The sequence below is a fragment of the Aethalodelphis obliquidens genome, unplaced genomic scaffold (assembly GCF_003676395.1).
Source record: "Aethalodelphis obliquidens isolate GAN/ISIS:26980383/991018 unplaced genomic scaffold, ASM367639v1 scaffold16, whole genome shotgun sequence".
Lineage (NCBI taxonomy): Eukaryota > Metazoa > Chordata > Mammalia > Artiodactyla > Delphinidae > Aethalodelphis > Aethalodelphis obliquidens.
The window spans coordinates 9,068,868-9,088,286 of NW_020837960.1; the positions used below are offsets into that span (position 1 = coordinate 9,068,868).

Sequence of the window (19,419 nt, forward strand, 5' to 3'; positions counted from 1 at the left end):
GCCTCTCACTGTTGTGGCCTCTCCCGTTGCGGAGCACAGGCTCCGGATGCACAGGCTCAGCAGCCATGGCTCACGGGCCCAGCCGCTCCGCAGCATGTGGGATCTTCCCGGACCGGGGCACGAACCCGTGTCCCCTGCATTGGCAGGCGGACTCTCAACCACTGCGCCACCAGGGAAGCCCACACGTATCTTTTTGAGTTATAGTTTTGTCAGTGTATATGCCCAGGAGTGGGATTGCTGGATAGTATGGCAACTCTATTTTTAGTTTTTTGAGGAACCTCCGTACTGTTCTCCATAGTGACTGCACCAATTTACACTCCTTCGGGGATAAGTTTTGATGTCCCAGTTGTACAGATGAGCAAAGGGAGGTTCAGAGAGATCAAAGTAATTCAGACACAGTCACAAAGCTTGTCACTGGGAGAACTGGGATTTGCTCCCAGGGCTACCTGACCGCAGAGCCTGGCCTAGCCATTCCCAGTGTCCTGCTCATTAGTGATGCACCATGTCTGCCTGGAGGAGAAGGCCTATGAACAGCGAAGAGCCTTGGCCACATGTGTATAAACGTCACACGGATGATGGGTGAGGCTCGTAGATTCAGCGAGACTTCAGATCATCTAGTTCAAACTTCTACCCCAATCAACAGTCCCTCCACAGCAGTCCAGTTTCCCAGCCTGTACTTGAGTTGTTTTTAAATGAAAAAAAAAAAAAAAAAGATGGTAAATGGCCATGGCTATGATCACATTTACGTGTAAATATTCTTCCAGTGTTTGCGTTTCTGCAGCAACGTTCTATTTGGGAACGATTGAGCAAACAGCCACAATCAGGTTGGATCAGTGTATTCCCACCAGCAGAGCCAGGCCCACAGGAGAGACTCCGTAGTAAGGTATATTCAGGAATTGCAGCTCTTGTTGCTGTTTATATGCCTTCCTGGGAATGACAGTCTCGCAAGTGGTTCCCCAAAGGGCAGAACAGCATCCTTTTGAAACTGCACAAACAACATGAAAAACAGCACACAAATGCCAAAAGCAGAGGAATCTCTTACAATTCCACTGGCTGAATTAATCATCTGTTTTCATTCTCCCTGCTTCCTGCTAGTCCTTGCCACATGTAAACATGATTTTTAGGGTTGTAATGAGGTATACATGCAATTTGCTATTCCACTTTGTGTGCTTAACATTATATCATAAGCATTTTCTGTTGCTACACAGTCTGCCTGATTCTAAGTTTTAGTGACTGCATGATAACCCATCAAACTGACACAACGTAATTTACTTAACATCTCTTCGGTTGTTTCTAGTTGTTCATTATAAATTACTCCACAATGATCATCTTCATTTTTATTGACTTGTTATTGACTTTTATTGACTTTTCCTTCTTTTGGATTCGTTCCTTGGTGTCAAAAATCGGTATACTCTTTAAAAAATAAAGTTGATGTAAGTGGATTCTGTGTTGAATTTTTTGTTGTTGTTTTTTTTTTTTTTTTTTGGTACGTGGGCCTCTCACTGTTGTGGCCTCTCCCGTTGCGGAGCGCAGGCTCAGCGGCCATGGCTCACGGGCTCAGCCGTTGCGTGGCATGTGGGATCTTCCCGGACCGGGGCACGAACCCGTGTCCCCTGCATCGGCAGGCGGACTCTCAACCACTGCGCCACCAGGGAACTTTATGACATACAACAGATCCAAGTCCTTACTAGAATTCACATCAGGTGTGGTTGTTTATCCACATATTACTTAGTATTTAGGTGTCTAATCACTTCGTGTCATAAATTAATAAAATTCTGCTCTCAATGAGCTTACTTTCCACAAGAAAGTAAAAAGACATGTTTTTTTAAAAAGAGTTAAGCAATTTTCAACTCTTCCCCCCAAAGAAAGTTTTTTTAATTTTTGTTATCGTTCCTTTTTTAAGTCAGCCACATCTACGTTTTATAGTCTTCAAGCACAGGTTTTTAAGCAGGAGGATGAGGTCACTGGATTTGTTATTCAGGCAGATCACTTTGTCCCCAACATGGGAGGTGGCCTGGACACGGTAGAGGAGTAGCAGGGGTCCAGTTAGGAGACCCTAGCAATAGTCCCAGCAGGACAGGGTGAGGCTCTGAGGTATGTAGGGCAGATGTGATGGGGATGGTCAGAAGGGGCCAACGCAGGTGACAGAATGGCCAGAGCTTGGGCTTCCCTGGAGACGCAGTGGTTAATAATCCGCCTGCCAGGGCAGGGGACATGGGTTTGAGCCCTGGTCCAGGATGATCCCACATGCCGCAGAGCAGCTAAGCCCATGCGCCACAGCTACTGAGCCTGCACTCTAGAGCCCATGAGTCACAGCTACTGAGCCCACATGCTGCAACTACTAAAGCCCATGTGCCTAGAGCCCATGCTCCACAACCAGAGATGCCACAGCAATGAGAAGCCCATGCACCACAACAAAGAGTAGCCCCCGCTCACTACAACTATAGAAAGCCTGCTCGCAACAACGAAGACCCTACGCAGCCAAAAATAAAAATAAATAAATAAAATTTATTAAAAAAAAGAAAGAATGGTCAGAGCCTGAAGGTCCATCGGATATGCAGGTTAGGCAAGTGAACTTGTTTGCCAGGTTTTGGGAGATTTTCAGAATGATCCTGCCTCAGGCTTAGGTGTAGGAAAGAGAGACACCTGCTAATTCAGAGTCCTTCGAGGTACCCCAAATCTGAGCTCACCTGCCCAAAATGCAGCCATAGGAGGGTCATTCATTTAAGTTGACATCCTCTCCATCAGCCTCCAGTTATGAGGTGATCTGCTCTTGAATGAATGACACATTATGACATCATCCACAATGTGGTACTGGGGAAGGGACACTGGGCTAGGGAGTCAGAGAACTGAGTCCTAGTCTTTGCTGCATGGCCACAGGGAGTCACTTGATCCTGCTAAGCCTCAGTTTATTTATCTTTAAAATGGGGATAATAATGACTGTGCTGCCTCTTTCACAAGTTGTGTTTGAGTATCATGTGAGCTCACATATGTGAAATGTCTGTAAACTCTGTTGTACAACACAGATGTTGGAGGGGTGAGAGGGCAGGAAGGGGAGGCAGGAAGCTGATCATGTCACCAGCTGTTGCTGAATGGCGGAGAACAGAGCCTTAAATGAGTGGGACACAGGACAGGGAAATGTTGATGAGTGTACCTGAAGGGTTGTCTTAATCTGTTCAAGCTGTCATAACAAAATACCACAGACTGGGTGGCTTAAACAACAGACACTTATTTCTCATATTTCTGGAGGCTGGGAAGTCCTAGATCAAGTTGTTGGCAGATTCTGTTCCTGGTTGAGGACCCTCTTACTGCCTTGCAGATGACTGCCCTCTCACTGTGTCCTCACAAGGTGGAGAGAGTGAGCTCTGATGTCTCCTCCTCTTCTTATAAAGGCACTAATCCCATCACAGGACCCCACCCTCACGACCTCATCCAAACCAAATTACCTCCCAAAGGCCCTGCTTCCACATACCATCCATGGGGGCCAGAGTTTCAACATATGAATGGCAGATCACTGGAGAACAGAGCACTAAGAGAAACAGACCTAAATGGGAGGCTGATGGGACTCTGAGCACCCGGAATAAGGGGATGCTTGAGGATGGTGAGTAAGATGTGAATCCTGGCTCTGTCACTTTCTAGAGCTGGACAACTTGGATGGGTTACTAACTTTGCCACACCTCAACCACCTCCTTTAAAATGAAGACTTAACAGTTCATCCACCAAATATTTTATTGAGTTGCTACTGTATGCCAGGAATGGTCATAGGTGCTGGGGATAAAAAGGTACACAAGACAGGCCACGTCCCTGCCATTGTGAAGCATATATCCCCAAGGGATGGTAACAGTGTCCCACACGGTTGCTCTGAAGAGTCCGTGGTATAAGCTGCATGGCACAGTGATTGTGCAGAACATGTGCTCTAGAATTGTTAGCTGCTATTATCATCTGTTTCACCATTTCTCCTCAGGTTGGTCCTGTTAAGATGCTGTATGAATAGAACAAATGAATAGAAATCAGGGGCATCAACCCGGAGGTCCATTCATACGTCGCATCTGTTTGTATTTGCTGCCGTGGATAGAACTTCCAGGGTCACCTCCACACTGCTCATTTCACTGAGTAGCCAATATCTGTGTCATTTAACCATTCTCTGGGCTCCCTTCTCCAATGAGTCCAGAAGGGCATTGCTTATTTAGGAAATGACATGTTCCGAGTTATTAATACATTCCAAATATTAAAATTTCAGTCGAAGCACTGGGAAAATCATGGCAGGCTCATAATTTAGGGAGGCCAGGTGGCTAATGAATGCTTGGTGCCCAGGAATATCTCGATTCCTCTAACCCTCTCTCCCAATTAACAAAAGCGCTGATGATCTCAGGGCTGTTTCTGGCCAGCTGGGATAAATTAGCCCACTGGCAGCTGCCCAAATGATGTATTTTAAGGGCACAGGCCATGTGGCTCTCTATTGCAAAGCAATTGGGGTCACCATGTTTGCATATGGATTAACTTGCTGTGCAGGGATCCTACCCACTTACTGCGCCCGCTGCGGGTTGACACACAGTAGCTATTCAGCAAGGATGCAGAAGAGGCAGACCTAATGATCCTTCAGGATGCCCCCATCTTCATTTCTCTCTATTCCCATGTTTATTACTTTCAGCAAAGAGAATTCAACTGGCTTTCCCTATCTATTTTCACAGTCCCTTTTCTTAGAAGGAATTTCCCACAATTGATGGAAAAACATATCTGGATGAGTATGGCTGGAGGACCATAAAGATTCATATGAATGGGACTTGAAAGTTACCAGCTTGGCCCATTTTCCTTAGTGATTCCAAGGCAAGGTGTGTTGAAGTCATAGTCATGTTAAATAAACTGTTGGGCTTCCCTGGTGGCAAAGTGGTTAGGAGTCACGGGTTTGAGCCCTGGTCTGGGAAGATCCCACATGCCACGGAGCAACTAAACCTGTGCACCACAATTACTGAGCCTGCGTGCTACAACTACTGAAGCCCACGCCTAGAGCCCGTGCTCCACAACTAGAGAAGCCACCGCAATGAGAGGACCACGCACCTCAACGAAGAGTGACCCCCACTCGCTGCAACTGGAGAGGGCCCACCCACAGCAACGAGGACCCAATGCAGCCAAAAATCAATCAATCAATCATCAATTTTTAAATAAATAAATAAACTGTTAATTGGATGAGCTGTTCTCTGAGGGAAACCCAGGGCAAATCACAGTGAATGGACTCAGGTGGTAATTGCTCTGTTGTGAAGAGTGTCTAGATGTTCCTGAGTATTCTATCTCCGTTCCCCTGAGCAATTATGTGCAACACAGAGGAGATGACTGACTTACTCCCTCTTCAACATCAACAAACATCTACCAATGACCTACCATGTTCGACACACACCACTAAACATTGGAAGGGTCCAAAGTTGTACAAGACAGTCCCCAGCAGCACAAGGTCGTACAGTTTAGATGCCAATTGCTCTGCTATCCTTATGATCCGTGATCATAGGTCCTGGATTTACTAGGCTAGTTTTATTTTTCTTGTCCCCCCCAAAACAGGATAGTATTAATACTTCATTTTCTATGTCATTATCCCCATAACTCACTGAAGTACTCCAAGAATCAGCATGCAAACTGCATTTCTCAGACCACCTGAGGCAAAAATCCTGTCAAACCATGAGTTCTGTTTTTTAGCTAAAAATGATGGTCACTGAACACACGAGTAGCTCCTACCATAAGGTGAGTGACCATTCCTAATTCCACAAAGGCAATTAACAAGGAACATGAGCCTTTCCAGCAACGTTTCCTAAACTATGACTTGTTTTCGATGGCCCTTGCGCTGCTTCTCTTTTCATTAATTAATTAACTATGCATCTATCCAATGAATGACAGTGAATAAGACACAGTCCTGACCTCCCAGAAACTTACACCACAGTCTGGCGGGGAAAACAGACAAATAACTAGGCAAATGGGCAACTGGAGAAATGGCTGGAGCCTCGTATGTGCTTTGAAGGAAGATGGACTTGACTCTGGGCACTGAGAGCCACTGTGGGGTCTTAAGCAGAGGTGGGAGGGGATGGGAGTTGCCCTTTAGAAAAGTGGATCTCACTACAGTGCAAAGGGGTTGAAGGGGGCAAGCCTGAAGGGAGGCAGGCAGACACAGAGGACGTTCTCATGATAACCCAGGGATTACTGCCACATAAAGCTCCATCGAGGGGGATTTCAGTTCTTGAGAGTGGAAAGGTGAGATGGAGCCAATGAGCCGAGAAATAGCCGCCTAGAGGGGTGCAGTGGCAGGCTACGGCTCCCATTACGTATACAGGCTCTGCACCACTACATTCTGCATGCTTTCTATACACTCTGGCATTTAGATGAAGCGAAGGAGGCAGCTCAGGGATGAGTAGTGAAAAATCATCTGGAAATTAACCTATCTGTGTGGACTGACAAAAATTTTAAAGGCTCCAAATTGGCTAAGCTAAAAGGAAGAAGTCCTGCTTTGATGACCCCAAAAGGCAGATAATAAACTAACCCCTGGTATGTAGCATTGGAATGTACCTTTTTTTCTTTTTTTCTGGAGTGTATCTGCCATCAGTGAAATGACTTTTTATTTTGTCAGTATAAAAATGTTCCCTGCACTAACTCCAAACTGGCTGCACAGCAGGAAGTGGGAAAGGAAAAGCAAACAGAACCCATGAGCTAGCTCATGAGCACGGGGATACAGGGACTGGAACGATACACCGAGATTAACTGCCTACGACGGCCGTACATCAACGCCCTCTCAGTCCCCCTAGTCGTGGACATCGATGTTGCCACGGGAAAGTCGTAGAGAGGTGCCAGCTGCCTGAGTAGAGTAAGTGTGTGTTAGTGACACCATGGAATCCCTTTTTTCCCAGTTTTATTGAGAAATAATTTACACATATCAATGTGTAAGTTTAAGGCGAACAGAAAGGTGGTTCGATTTACATATATTGTGAAATGATTACCACAATAGGTTCAACCAACATCCATCTTCTGATATGGTTGCAATAAAAGGAAAAGAAAAGTAGGAAAAGAGTTTTCTCCTTGTGATGAGAATTCTTAGGCTACACTCTCTTAACAACTTTCCTATATATATACATATATATCACATAGCAGTGTTAACTATAGCCATCATATTGTAAATACATTACCTCCCTAGTATTTATTTGTCTTCTAACTGGACGTTTGTACTTTTTGACCACCTTCCTCCAATTGCCCGTCCTCCCACACCCCGCCTCTAGTAACCACAGATCTGATTTCTTTTTCTGTGAGTTTTCTGATTTCGTTTTGTTTTTCTTTTAGATTCCACATGTAAGTGAGATCATACAGTATTTGTCTTTCTCTCTTGTTTCACTTAGCATGATGCCTTCAAGATTTATTCACATTGTCAAAAATAGAATTTCCCCATTTTTATGGCTGAATAGTATTCCGTCCGTTGTATATACATATCTCATCTTCTTTATCAATTCACCCATTGATGGACACTTAGGATGTTTCCGTATCTTGGTTGTAAATAGTGCTAGAGTGAACATGGGAGTGCGGATATCTTTTTGAGTTAATGTTTTTGTTTTCTTTTGGAATCCCCTCTTTTAACCACTTGTCCACCATTTCCTCACCTAAATGCCAGTGTATACAGGAAGCGGTAGTGATAGAAAACCCGTATAAAAGCAGCTACAACAATACTGCTAATATTGGAGCTCTATGCTGCTCCTCTATCCCTCTCCTGGAAAGGAGAGGTACTCCATGCATTCTCTGGAGACCAAAAGCTGTTTCTGGTTCTCCACAGTCCATTCCAGGACTGGGTCTCACCACCCTCTTGGAACAGAGTTCTTCTTCTGACGTTCATGCATCCATTCACGCCATCTTTTTCTTTTTTTCACACCATATTATTCACTCCCTCATCTCTGGCCAAGGAGTTCCATGCAGAACATTCTCCCTCTTTCCTTAACAATTTCTGCAACTCTCTTATAGGTTTTTTTTTCCGTCACATCCTTATAACCCCTACTTCAACTTCAAAATCACCCTGACCTCAATATCCGCAACTCCCAGAAGCATCATCTCCAATCCCCGCTGTCCCTAAGTCCACACTTTAGACCACATTTCTATGCAGAACCAAACCACCTCTAAGATCTCAAATTCTGTGTTCTCCCCCTCTGATTACAACCTACATAGCTTTTTCCTCTCCCACCCATCAGGCCACCACCATCACGCCAATCCTTCTCCAAGTTCATCAGCACCTCCCAACTTCAAGGACCTCCCTTTGCAGCCCATACCCTAGAATCACTAGACCCTGACCTTCTGCCCTTCCCAAGACCATCTTCAATACCCAATTGTGATGGTTAATTTTTTCAGCTTTATTGAGGTATAATTGACATATAAAATTGTAAGATATTTAAAGTGTTACGTTGTGGTGATTTGATAACATATACATTGTGAAAGAATTCCTCCACATCTAGTTTATTAACATGTTGTGATGGTTATGTGTCAATTTCACCGGACTAAAGGATGCTCAGATGGCTGGTAAAACATTTCTAGGTATCTATGAGGCATTTCCGGAAAAGACTGGCATTTGAATCAGTAGTCTCAGTAAAGAAAATCTGCCCTTACCAATACAGGTGGGCATCTTCCAGTCTGTTGAGGGTCTGACTAGAACAAAAGGGTGAATTCACTCTCTCTGCTTGAGCTGGGGCACCCATCTCCTGTCCTCAGACATCTGTATTCATTCTCTGGTCTTCAGGACTCTAACTGGGAATTAACAGCACCTGCTTTCCAGAGCCTCCAGTTTTTAGGTGGAAGATCATGGGACTTCCCAGACTCCATAATCATGTGAACAAATCCCCTGTAATAAATACCTTTCTATTTACCTATATACACCCTATTTGTTCTGTGTCTCTGGAGAACCCTGACCAATATACCCATCACCCCCAACGTCATCCAGCGCCCTCTACCCTGCTCCTAGTTTGTTCAGAGCTGATGGGATCCTGGCACCTTTCTGTTCTCCAGCTCCAAATGGTCACAACTTCTATAAACTCCATATTGTGTTTCTCATACAACTGCTATCAACTTCTCCCACACTTCAGAAGCCCTGCTCGGTCTCCCAGCCTCTCTGTCTCAGCAGATGGCCCCTCTGCCTCTTCCCTGACGCTATCAAGTACAAGCTCTCCACCTGAATTTTTATAGCGCTTACATTTAACGTGTCCAAAATTCAGCCAGCGCTCCCTCCATCTACCCAGTTATTTGTGCTCCAAATGTAGGGGTCATCTTGACATCTGCCTCTGCCCCATACCTCACACTCAATCAACCTTCAGAGCTTGTTGATTCTTCCTCCAAGAGAAATCTCCAATCCATTCCTTCCTTCCCATACCCATCGTTTGTGATTCTCCTGGTCCTAACCACCATCATCTCTCTCGCTTGGACTGCTAAGGAACCTCCTAAAACATCTACCCCTTTCAATCTTGCCCCCTTCCAATTTAGTCATTCTAGCCCACGGAGGTCAAAATGATGTTTCTATTATTTCATTTCATTTCATTTTTTGCAAGTAGTAATGTTTTATTTCTATGACTATCTGTAAGGAAAAACATAGACTTATAGAAGGTCACAAACTGAGACGTCTTTTAGACTTTTCTTTCATCTTAAAGATGAGAAAAAAGAGCACCAAAGAAGTGAAAAACCTTACCCAAGGTCACATAGCAAGTATATGACAAGTTTAGGAAAGAAAAGAGGGTTTTCAACTCCAAGTGTAGCACTGTTCTATAGTCTGGTAAAGTATTTCCCTATATATAGCCAAAGATCTAGGCTACCGGGAAAAGGTGTCTGAAAAAATATAAAATCATTATAATAGAAAATATTCAGGTAAAAAATTTATCATGAGTTTGTGTGGGTTGTAATAAAAATGATGTCTTTAAAATGCAAACCTGATCGTACCATTCCACTGTTTCAAACCCCTAATGACCTCCCAATCCTGAGAGAAAAAAATTCAAAACTCTTAACATGGCTTTGTCTGATGAGATAACTGCCTCTCTCTGTAGCCTCATCTCCTTTCTCTCATTCTCTACAATCCAGCCTCTCTTTTCTTCAAATGCCAAATTCTTTACCACCTCAAGATCTTTGAACCCACTGTCTCTCCACACTTCCCACGCCCCTATGCCCATCTCCACCTGGAAAATTCTTACTCTTCTTTCAGTCCTCAGCTTAAATGTCACTTCCTCAGGGGCTCCTTCCTCCCCTGCCCAATGTAGAGTAGATGTTATGTTATCTTGGGGTACCTGTACTTTTCCCTCTTATTATCACAAAGGCAAGGACACCTTTATTTTGCAATTACCTGGCCAATGACTGTCTTTCCCACTCCACTATAGGCAACTCAAGAGCAGGGACCATGTCTCATTGGCTCATTGCTGTGTCCCCAGACCTGGCACAGTGCCTGGCACAAGGGCAGAGTCGGGTCCCAACCCCCAGGAAATGAGCCCATGGATTAGGTACAGCAGGGGGATGAGCAGAGGGGAGCAAGCCTGTGAAGTGGGGATCCCTTCATCCCCTTCACCCCGGACCTCCCACCGTGCTCTTGCCTCTACTATCTTTTCATCACTCTTAACGATCATTGTATAAACGTATAACCTTAAAATTGTTGAAAATGTACCACTTGGGGAGAATGTGCTCAGAGGATGTAAGTGGTCTCCCTGCCCAACCCTCACCGCCATCCCTCGAGCCCCAGTCAGCTACTTTCTGTGTCGTACCTGAAACGGGCATCATTGGCTGTATGAATGCGGCAGAGTCCTGCATCCCCAGCCCCACTCCTCACCCTCTGCTCAGCAACCATAACCCCAAAGCATCCCTATCGTCACTTACTCCCCCAGACCCTCTCTCCTTCTCAGAGTTAATCTTCTCGCTTGCTTTGGCTCCACCCCCTCCTTTCCCATCCCCCTTCAGCCTTCAAACATCTTTCCAACCTGGGTGGGTTGGGGAGAACTTCCTTGATCCTCCAACTCCCTTGGTCTGTCCTCCTTACTTTCTTCTCCCCTGAAAGCCAAAGTTCTTGAAAGAATCGCCTCCATTTGCAGCATTCACTTCCTCCCCACCCACTGACTGCTCTTTATTGTTTTTTTGGGTTTTTTTTTTTGGTTTTTTTGCGGTACGCGGGCCTCTCACTGTTGTGGCCTCTCCCGTTGTGGAGCACAGGCGCTGAACGCGCAGGCTCAGCGGCCATGGCTCACGGGCCCAGCCGCTCCGCGGCATGTGGGATCTTCCCGGACCGGGGCACAAACCCATGTCCCCTGCATCGGCAGGCGGACTCTCAACCACTGCGCCACCAGGGAAGCCCTATTTATTGTTTTATTCACTCATTTTTTTGAATAGTTAATACATGTGCACAGACAGAATTCAGAACGTTCCAAAAGGTACACAGTGAAGCACCTTCCTCCCATTGGTGTCCCCAAGCCCCATGGTTCTCCTCAGAGGCAAACCCTGCTGTGTGTCTTTCCAGAGAGCATATGCATATACATATTCTTGTTTGTATTTTTTTTTTTTTTTTTTTTTTTTTTGGTCGCACTGCACAGCATGTGAGATCTTAATTCCCTGACCAGGGATCGAACCCGGGCCCTCGGCAGTGAAAGTGCGGAGTCCTAACCACTGGACCGCCAGGGAATTCCCTTGTTTGTATCTTTTATACAAATGGAGGCATCTATGAACATTTTCTACCCTTTCCTTTTTCCACTTAAAGTATCTTAGGTGATGTTCTTAGATCAGTATATTCAAAGCTTCTTCATACTTTGAAATGCCTGCCAAGATCCCTCTGTGAGGCCGTACCATAAATTCTCTGCTGTGGACACTGAAAACGTTTCTAGTCCTTTGTTCTAACAAACATGCTACAAGGAGTATCTTTGCATGTAGAGGACTTTTCCAGCCTTGTGAGCGCATCTGTGGGATAAATCCACAGAAATGAAATTATGCTTTGCATTTTGGAATTAAATTTTCTCCATAAAAGTTGTACCAATTCACCCACCCACAGCAACAAGACCTCGTTTCCCCTCATACTCTCTAACAGATTGTTTTAACAAGGGTTTTTATTTTTGCCAGTCTGATAGGTGAAAAAGAATACTTTTCATTTGCATGCCTTTTTATAAATGCAGTCAAGCATTTTTCTTTTGTTGAAGAGCCATTTGAATTTCCCCTTCTGTGGAGTCTCTGTTCCTATCCTTTTATCTCTTGGTGGTCTTTTTATGATTCCGAGGACTTCTCTATTTAAGAAAACGAGCTCCTCGTCTGTGGTATGAGTTGCAAATATCTTTAGTCACTCTATGATGCTTTGAGGCATGTCTTCTGTGCCCAAAAAATAAGACAACTGGAACTGCTGTCTCTTTGGTTCCCGCGCCCTCCTAACTGGGAAATCCAATGGCCTTTCCGTGTATTCCTTCGTGCTTCCGTGATTTCAGCATCCGACTCTGCGGACCCATCCTTCCCGAACTCTCCTTTTCTTCCTGCATCACTACTTTATCCTGGATCTTCTCCCAATTTTCTGACTGTGACTACTCTTGATGCTTCTGAAATTCCCATTACAAGTGCCCTTGGGAGAGGAGGTCTTGAACTCTGCAGCAGTGCCCTGGGGCTGAGCCTCTGCAGAGTGTAAGGGGGTTTTTCAGCCCCTTACGTCTAGTGGGAGGTGCAGCCAGTGGTGCCTTGTCTGAATCCAAGGCAGGTTTGGGACGTTCCCGGGCTCTTCTTTTCCATTCCCCACAGCAAGCTCAACAAGTCTGAAATTAGTCTTACCATATCCGCTCTCTCCCAACTGCTCCTCGCCACTTCCTCATTTCCCTTGGGCTCCCACCACTCTCCCAGCCTCCCTCGGCCTGAAGCCTCAGTCTCCCCAGCCCAGCACCGGCAGAGACCTACAGACTCTTCTGTGCAAGTCTCTTCCATTCCTCTGCTCCTTCCCAGCTCCGCTGTCATCATACTTGTCACCACGTGCCCCCTCTCATCAGCATCCCCTCAAAATCCAACACTTCCTCCTACCAAAGTACTGTCCACCCAACCTCCCGCTGCTCAGGAAACCGCAGGTCCTCCCCTGCACCGTCCCGTACCCCGCTTACTCCCCAGCAAAGGACTCTGCACCAAGCTAGAACCCAATTAATGAAACCTGGATCCAAACGAGGTACCACGTAGTCCTAGTACTGGCAGATGGCATTTCCCAAAGTGAAAAAACTCTCTCCTGTTCTGCTTTAAAAATACATACTATACACTATATCGATCTGTCTATCTCTCTGTGTATATAGTATATATACATACTATATATGTACATATATACTTAGCTATTCCTTTGGACACATCGGTGTTTTTGGTGTATGCGTGTTGCCATTGTTGTTTTTGTCTCTGTTTAACTTAGTCAGTCAACCAGAACGTACTCTTAGTCTGGTCTCGCCAGCTCTTTCCCTCCAGCCCCTTTGCTTGGCTTTCAGTTTTGCTGCAGCTGTACCCTCCTGCTAAGGCTCCTAGAGGAACCAGTGACAAGGGCCCATCTCTAAGACCCGGATCCACGCTCCTGTCCCAGGGCCATCCAGCAGTGCCAGGCCAGCATAAACCCTGGCAAACGTTGGCCCATGTCCCCAGTTCCACCTTCACGGCCCTGCTCTCCTCTGCGTCCTGTTCCACCAGCACCACCGCCCAACACACACATCCAAGGACACTGCAGGAAATGAGCCTCCAGCCAGGCGTCACGGCAGAGCCTTCTGACATCCTAAGAGATCCTTGGATGGTGGAAAGAGTGCCGGCGATTTAGCATTTCTTGGGGTCAGCACCCCTAGTCTACTCGCTCAGCACCACCCACCATGACACACTCAGGTTTACAAGGATGTTTGGGGCAGGGGGTGCGGGGATGGAGTGGTGGGGGCAGTAGACGGGAGAGAGCGAGAAGAGGGGCATCTGGAAGGCAGGATGAACTCACTGCTGCTCCAGGCGGGAGAAGGAAGGGAGGAGAAAGGTGAGGCGCTGGGAGGGGTGGGGAGCGCTGGGCTGGCCCAGGAGGGACGGGGCACGGTGCAAGCAAGCGCGCGTGCGCCGCGTTGAAGTGCCCGGCCCGTCGGGGCAGCAGGACAGAGCCCAGGGCGCGCGCGGAGCCGCCCAGTGTCCCGCTCCTGTGACCGCAGCCATGACGGAGAACTCGGACAAAGTGCCCATAGCCCTGGTGGGACCCGACGAGGTTGAGTTTTGTAGCCCCCCGGTGAGTACCGCCTGGGAGCCCCAGACACGCGGGGCCCGTATCCCCTGTCCCGGGTCAGCGATTTGTGTCACCGAATTGGGGAGCTGGGAACAAATGTGGGCGCCCAAATGTGGGCTTGGGGTGGCGCCCCACGCGTGTGCGTGTGCAAGGGGCCTGGCATCCCCAGTCTGGTGTGAAGGGGAGGGTGGATAGGGAGGAAAGAGGGGGCGTTGGGTGGCAGGCGGAGAGAGACCCGCGGGGCGATGGCCCTGCACCGCGAAGTTTGTTCAGCGCACATCCACTCCCGAGCACCAGGGACCCATGGACGCAAGCGCGGCGAAAAGGGCCGCCCGGAGGAGCCCCGGGCGAGCTGTCCGACACCCCCAATGCGCTGGGTCGCCGCGCGCAGACATGACAGTCCCTCTCCCGCCGGCCCGCAGGCGTACGCCACGGTGACCGTGAAGCCCACCAGCCCCGCGCGGTTGCTCCAGGTCGGAGCCGTGGTCCTGATTTCGGGGGCGGCGCTGCTGCTCTTCGGGGCCATCGGGGCCTTCTACTTCTGGAAGGGGAGCGACAATCACGTAAGTCCGGAGGGCGGCTGCCGGCTTGCGGGCACGAGTCAGGGTGCGCGAGGCCGGGAGGGGCGCGGGGCCTGGGGGCGCGCGGGACAGCGGGGTCCTCTCTGTCACTCGCGTGTCCCCTCCTAGGTGGCGCCAGAGCGGCCCCCTCGCCCCAGGGGATGCTTTCCCCTCGGGGCCTCCCGGGTACCTTCCCCCTTCTTCCAACCAACTCCACGATGCGGCTTCCCACTCACGGGCAACTTTGCAGAAAAGCCAGTCAGGGCTTTATGGGAAGATGTTAAAGACAGAGTAGCGGGGAAAAGCAGGGGACGGTTCCAAGAAAGTTCTTTTTGGCCCATCCCAGCCTGGCGTCTCCGCTAAGCAGTTGAGTGACCATGGGTAAGGCACATCCCCTCTGGCCTCGCTTTACTCATCCTTAGGAAAGAAATGGAACTAAGCCCTCTCCCAGCTGAGAAAGGCTGTGAATTTAAGACAAAGACAGTGGAGGGACATTCAGACCCAATAAGGGGACGAATTTGACCTCTCAGTAGCGCTGTCTCTCTCTCTCCCTCCCTCCCTCCCTTCCTCCCTCTCCCTTCTGTCTTCTCTCTCTCTCTCTCTTTCTCTCTCTCCCTCTCTCTCCCTCCCTCTCTCTCTCCCTCTCTCTCTCCTCATCTTTTAATGCCCCCTTCTCTCATGCAGTAAGGGGGAAAAAAAAAAAGATCTAACTTCCTTAAAGATGGCAAATGTCTTTAAAAATCACTTCTGGCTTGGTCACATGTGATTTAATGGTAAATGTTTTACTAACTGCTGTCCTACTTTCTTTGTATGCAACTATTTATTTTAGAGCTCAGCTGGCTCTCAAGGAATATAAAAAGTGTTTCTGACCCAACTAAGCAAAATACCCGTGTTTTTGTTAAGTACTCGGAATTTTGTTCACCTACGTAAATGGAGGCATTTTATCTCGATGACCATTGCCAGGCTTGGTATAAGTATTTCAATTAATGGAAAAGAATTCCATCTCCAGGGTGCACACAAAGGGCTGTTTCTTAATCACTACCCTCAGAGGATCTGTGACTGCTGTTTCCCGTTTCTCTCCCACCATGAAATTCAAAGCATGAATGAATCCCAGTACTTAGAGAAAATGGTGCTGAAAGCAGTTCAGCCATTTTACACATCACATCTTCTGCAGCCACGGCATAATTTGTATTTTTAACTCAAATGCCTAACGTAGATAAGCACGCCATTTAGCAGAGTCTGTTTTAGAGGCTATATCAAATTTACAAGCATCGATTTGGAAGATCAGAATTGCACAGTATCTTGTGTATATTTGAAAAGTGCCGTAATCTATTTGTATATTTTAAATATAGAAGCTGGGCCAGATGCTCACATTTGAAAGCAGCATATCTGAACATGAGAACGATGTCAGTATCTCCACCTCCATTAACAGCAGGGTTTAGATTGTCATCCCTTGGGAAACTGTACCATCTTCGAATGTAAATGCTATCTTTTAGATGACAAAACTTCAATGGTATAGGTCCTTTGGGTACAAAAATAGCTTTGCTTTTTAGGAGGGAGCGGGTAAACATTTTGGTCCTGGTATGTATGAAAATGAACACCATTTGGCATTTAATTATTCAAGGCAAACACAGCTAACTGACAAGCTTCTAGGAAGAGAGATTGAAAGATCGCCCTGAAAGAGCAGGGCCTCCTTTTATCATAACTTGTACTTTACTGCAAGATGGTTGGTTGTCTGGTTCAAGAGAGCAGTATTAAATTCTAAAAATACAGAGGAATAGTTTATCACATTTTATTGCCAACAATCAAAGTTATCCCTGTCTCTTATAGAGGCAGGAAAATGAAGAAAATCGTGGTAGGTTTGTTTTTTTTTTTAACTCCCAAAATATTCCATGCTGATCCATTACTTAAGTCTGAAAAACAAATCACAAAATACTAAATAGGGTAAATTTGGCACCGTCTATGCATAGCACAGGCACAGGTCTGCTTTCCCTGAATACAAATGTAAATGGCCCAAACAAAGCATAATCAAGTCTCTGTCAAACAGAAAGACATCCCCAACCAAATGAACTACCCACTCTTTGGGGATTATCTATGCCTCTGCTGCTCTATATTGGTTTATAGAGGAGAGCCAGCAGTAATTTACCTCCTATGCCTTTCATATGGGTAAATCCCCTTAGGACAGGTTTACTGGAAAGCAGCTAGAGAATTCTGAAGCATTGGAGTGCTAATAATCAGGGGACAAGCGACTGGGCTCAAATATTGAGGCCATGCTTCATCCACGTTATTGTAAATGGAACAAGGCATTGAAATATGGGAAACTCCCACCAATATGACGTAACTGACAACCCTACCCCGTGGGATGAGGCGAAGACATCATTGCTCGGGGACTTTATTCTCAGCCTGATTTTTCAAGACATTGTCCCAACCATGATGTAATTATCTTATGAACCCAGGCTTTATTAGAAACTCATTAGCAAACCTCCTTGGCTGTAAAAGGTACCATATTGAGCAGACTATTGGCACATAATAAACTTTCTTTGTGCTTGGACAGAAATAGCCTTAGGTGCTAACAGCTCCATCAGTTTGGAGCAGATAATGTGATTACTGCTCCACCAACCGAGCCACTTTCTGAGCTCAGGGCCCAGTACTTCGGAAATAACTTCCGACTTTTTACCACCCCCCAACCCAAGGCACTTCAGGAGGGCACAAACCTCCATTGCTGCCCCATGCAGACAGTGTACTGCTTATGAAAGCCGGGCTGCAGCTACATTACAAAGGACGCCTCGTTAGGGACCTTTTGCTGGCGGGGAGGTGGCGGAAGGGTGGTAGAGGAAAGTGAAATTAGGATAAAAGCCACAGTTCTAGTGTTGCGATCTTGTCTCCTTAAGACCCGCTCAGAATTTGCAAACAGTTACTTAAATTTAGGATTGCTTGAGTAGTAAAAAGCTTATGTGCAATGCTTAAAAAAAAAAAAAGAAAAAAAGAGCCTCTTGTCTCATGAGTGAAGGAAGGACACTCGTGCCAGCAGAAACTCACATGCGCGTTGTCTGCCATGTGCCCTTGGACAGCCAAAATTAGTTCAAGTGAATAGTGGCTGCTCAGAGAGCACAGGGGCAGAACAGAGCCTGCTTTCTGAGCTTTACCTGCAGAAAGCCCTGGCTCAGCCGAAGAAAACAGGTTTCCCCAAACTGGCCGATGGTGAGGACGCCTGAGGTGCAAAGTGAAAACAGATTGCTGGGCTCTGCTCCAGCTTCCCCTAAACCAGAACCCCTAGAAGTGGTTCTTTTTTAATCTTTTTTGCGGTACGCGGACCTCTCACTGTTGTGGCCTCTCCCGTTGCGGAGCACAGACTCCGGACGCGCAGGCTCAGCGGCCATGGCTCATGGGCCCAGCCGCTCCGCGGCATGTGGGATCTTCCCGGAGCGGGACACGAACCCGTGATCCCTGCATCGGCAGGCGGACCCTCAACCACTGCGCCACCAGGGAAGCCCCTAGACGTGGTTCTTATGATCGGGTGAGCTGTGAAGACAGTGTCCTGCAGGAATCGTAGTTCATCAGAACGAGGGAAGGAGGGTCACTGAGAATGAGGCTGAACTGCACGCCGGCATTTTCTCTTCAACTGACAGAGGGCTGTTACCTAAAAGGGTACATGCTAGCAAAGCCGTTTCTACGTCTCTGCTGATAAACTAAAATAGCACCCTGTGGGTCTTGCAATAATGAGTTTTCTACAAGTAGTGATCCAATAACAACAGATACTTTTCCCGGGGTTTGTCCATGCTGCGGTCAGCCATTCGTCATAATGAGGGAGAAAATCAGACTTGAATTGAATCTGAGCTCTTTGCGGTTCTGACCTACTGACCTGACACTAAGTAGCAAGTGTCTTTCATCAGTTCCCATTCCTTCCCCTTTAAAGATTTTATAGCTTATATATCATATAAGAGATATATTATATATCATATATAAGATATAGATATATACATATATATACCTTGAAGAAAAAGGAAGAAAAGATAAGAAAAGGAACCCACCTACTACCCCATGACACAGAGAATGTTCTAGAGCAGCGGCATACTGAACAGGAGCAGTGTGTGAATTACTTTTTAAACTATTGTCCTTACCAGATGTCTAAACTAAGAGAGCCCTTTGGATCATCTAATTTAGTGGTACACTGTAAAAAAAATTTCTAATGGTGGAATTTTAAACAAGATATTACTCAGAAATCCAACACATAAAAGAGATCAGAAGCAGAGCTGCTCTGGTTAAACTGCACGGGGCTGGGGCTTGGGGTGGATAAAGGAACCTCACAGTCCCACCTGCTCTGCTCCCCTCACCTCTGGACCACCTCCATGAAGCCCCAGAACTCTAAGGACATAAATGAAAATCACCTCTGAGGGGGCTTACCTGGTGGTGCAGTGGATGAGAGTCTGCCTGCTAATGCAGGGGACGCGGGTTCGAGCCCTGGTCTGGAAGGATCCCACATGCCACGGAGCAACTGGGCCCGTGAGCCACAACTACTGAGCCTGCGCGTCTGGAGCCTGTGCTCCGCAACAAGAGAGGCCGCGATAGTGAGAGGCCCATGCACTGCGATGAAGAGTGGCCCCCACTTGCCACAACTAGAGAAAGCCCTCGCACAGAAAC

At 46.9% G+C, this 19,419-nt stretch overlaps 1 protein-coding gene across 2 annotated transcripts in view; it reads left to right on the top strand.

Moving 5' to 3' along the window:
• Positions 1–14,061: 14,061 nt before the first annotated feature.
• The window catches only part of CNMD (chondromodulin), a 28,541-nt gene continuing 23,183 nt past the window's right edge, over positions 14,062–19,419 (top strand). For both annotated transcript variants that reach the window (XM_027116139.1, XM_027116140.1), the window contains exons 1-2: positions 14,062–14,221; positions 14,641–14,781. In XM_027116139.1, coding sequence (XP_026971940.1) covers positions 14,150–14,221; positions 14,641–14,781 — 213 coding nt within the window. In that variant the 5' untranslated portion in view covers positions 14,062–14,149. The remainder of the gene's footprint in view (positions 14,222–14,640; positions 14,782–19,419) is intronic.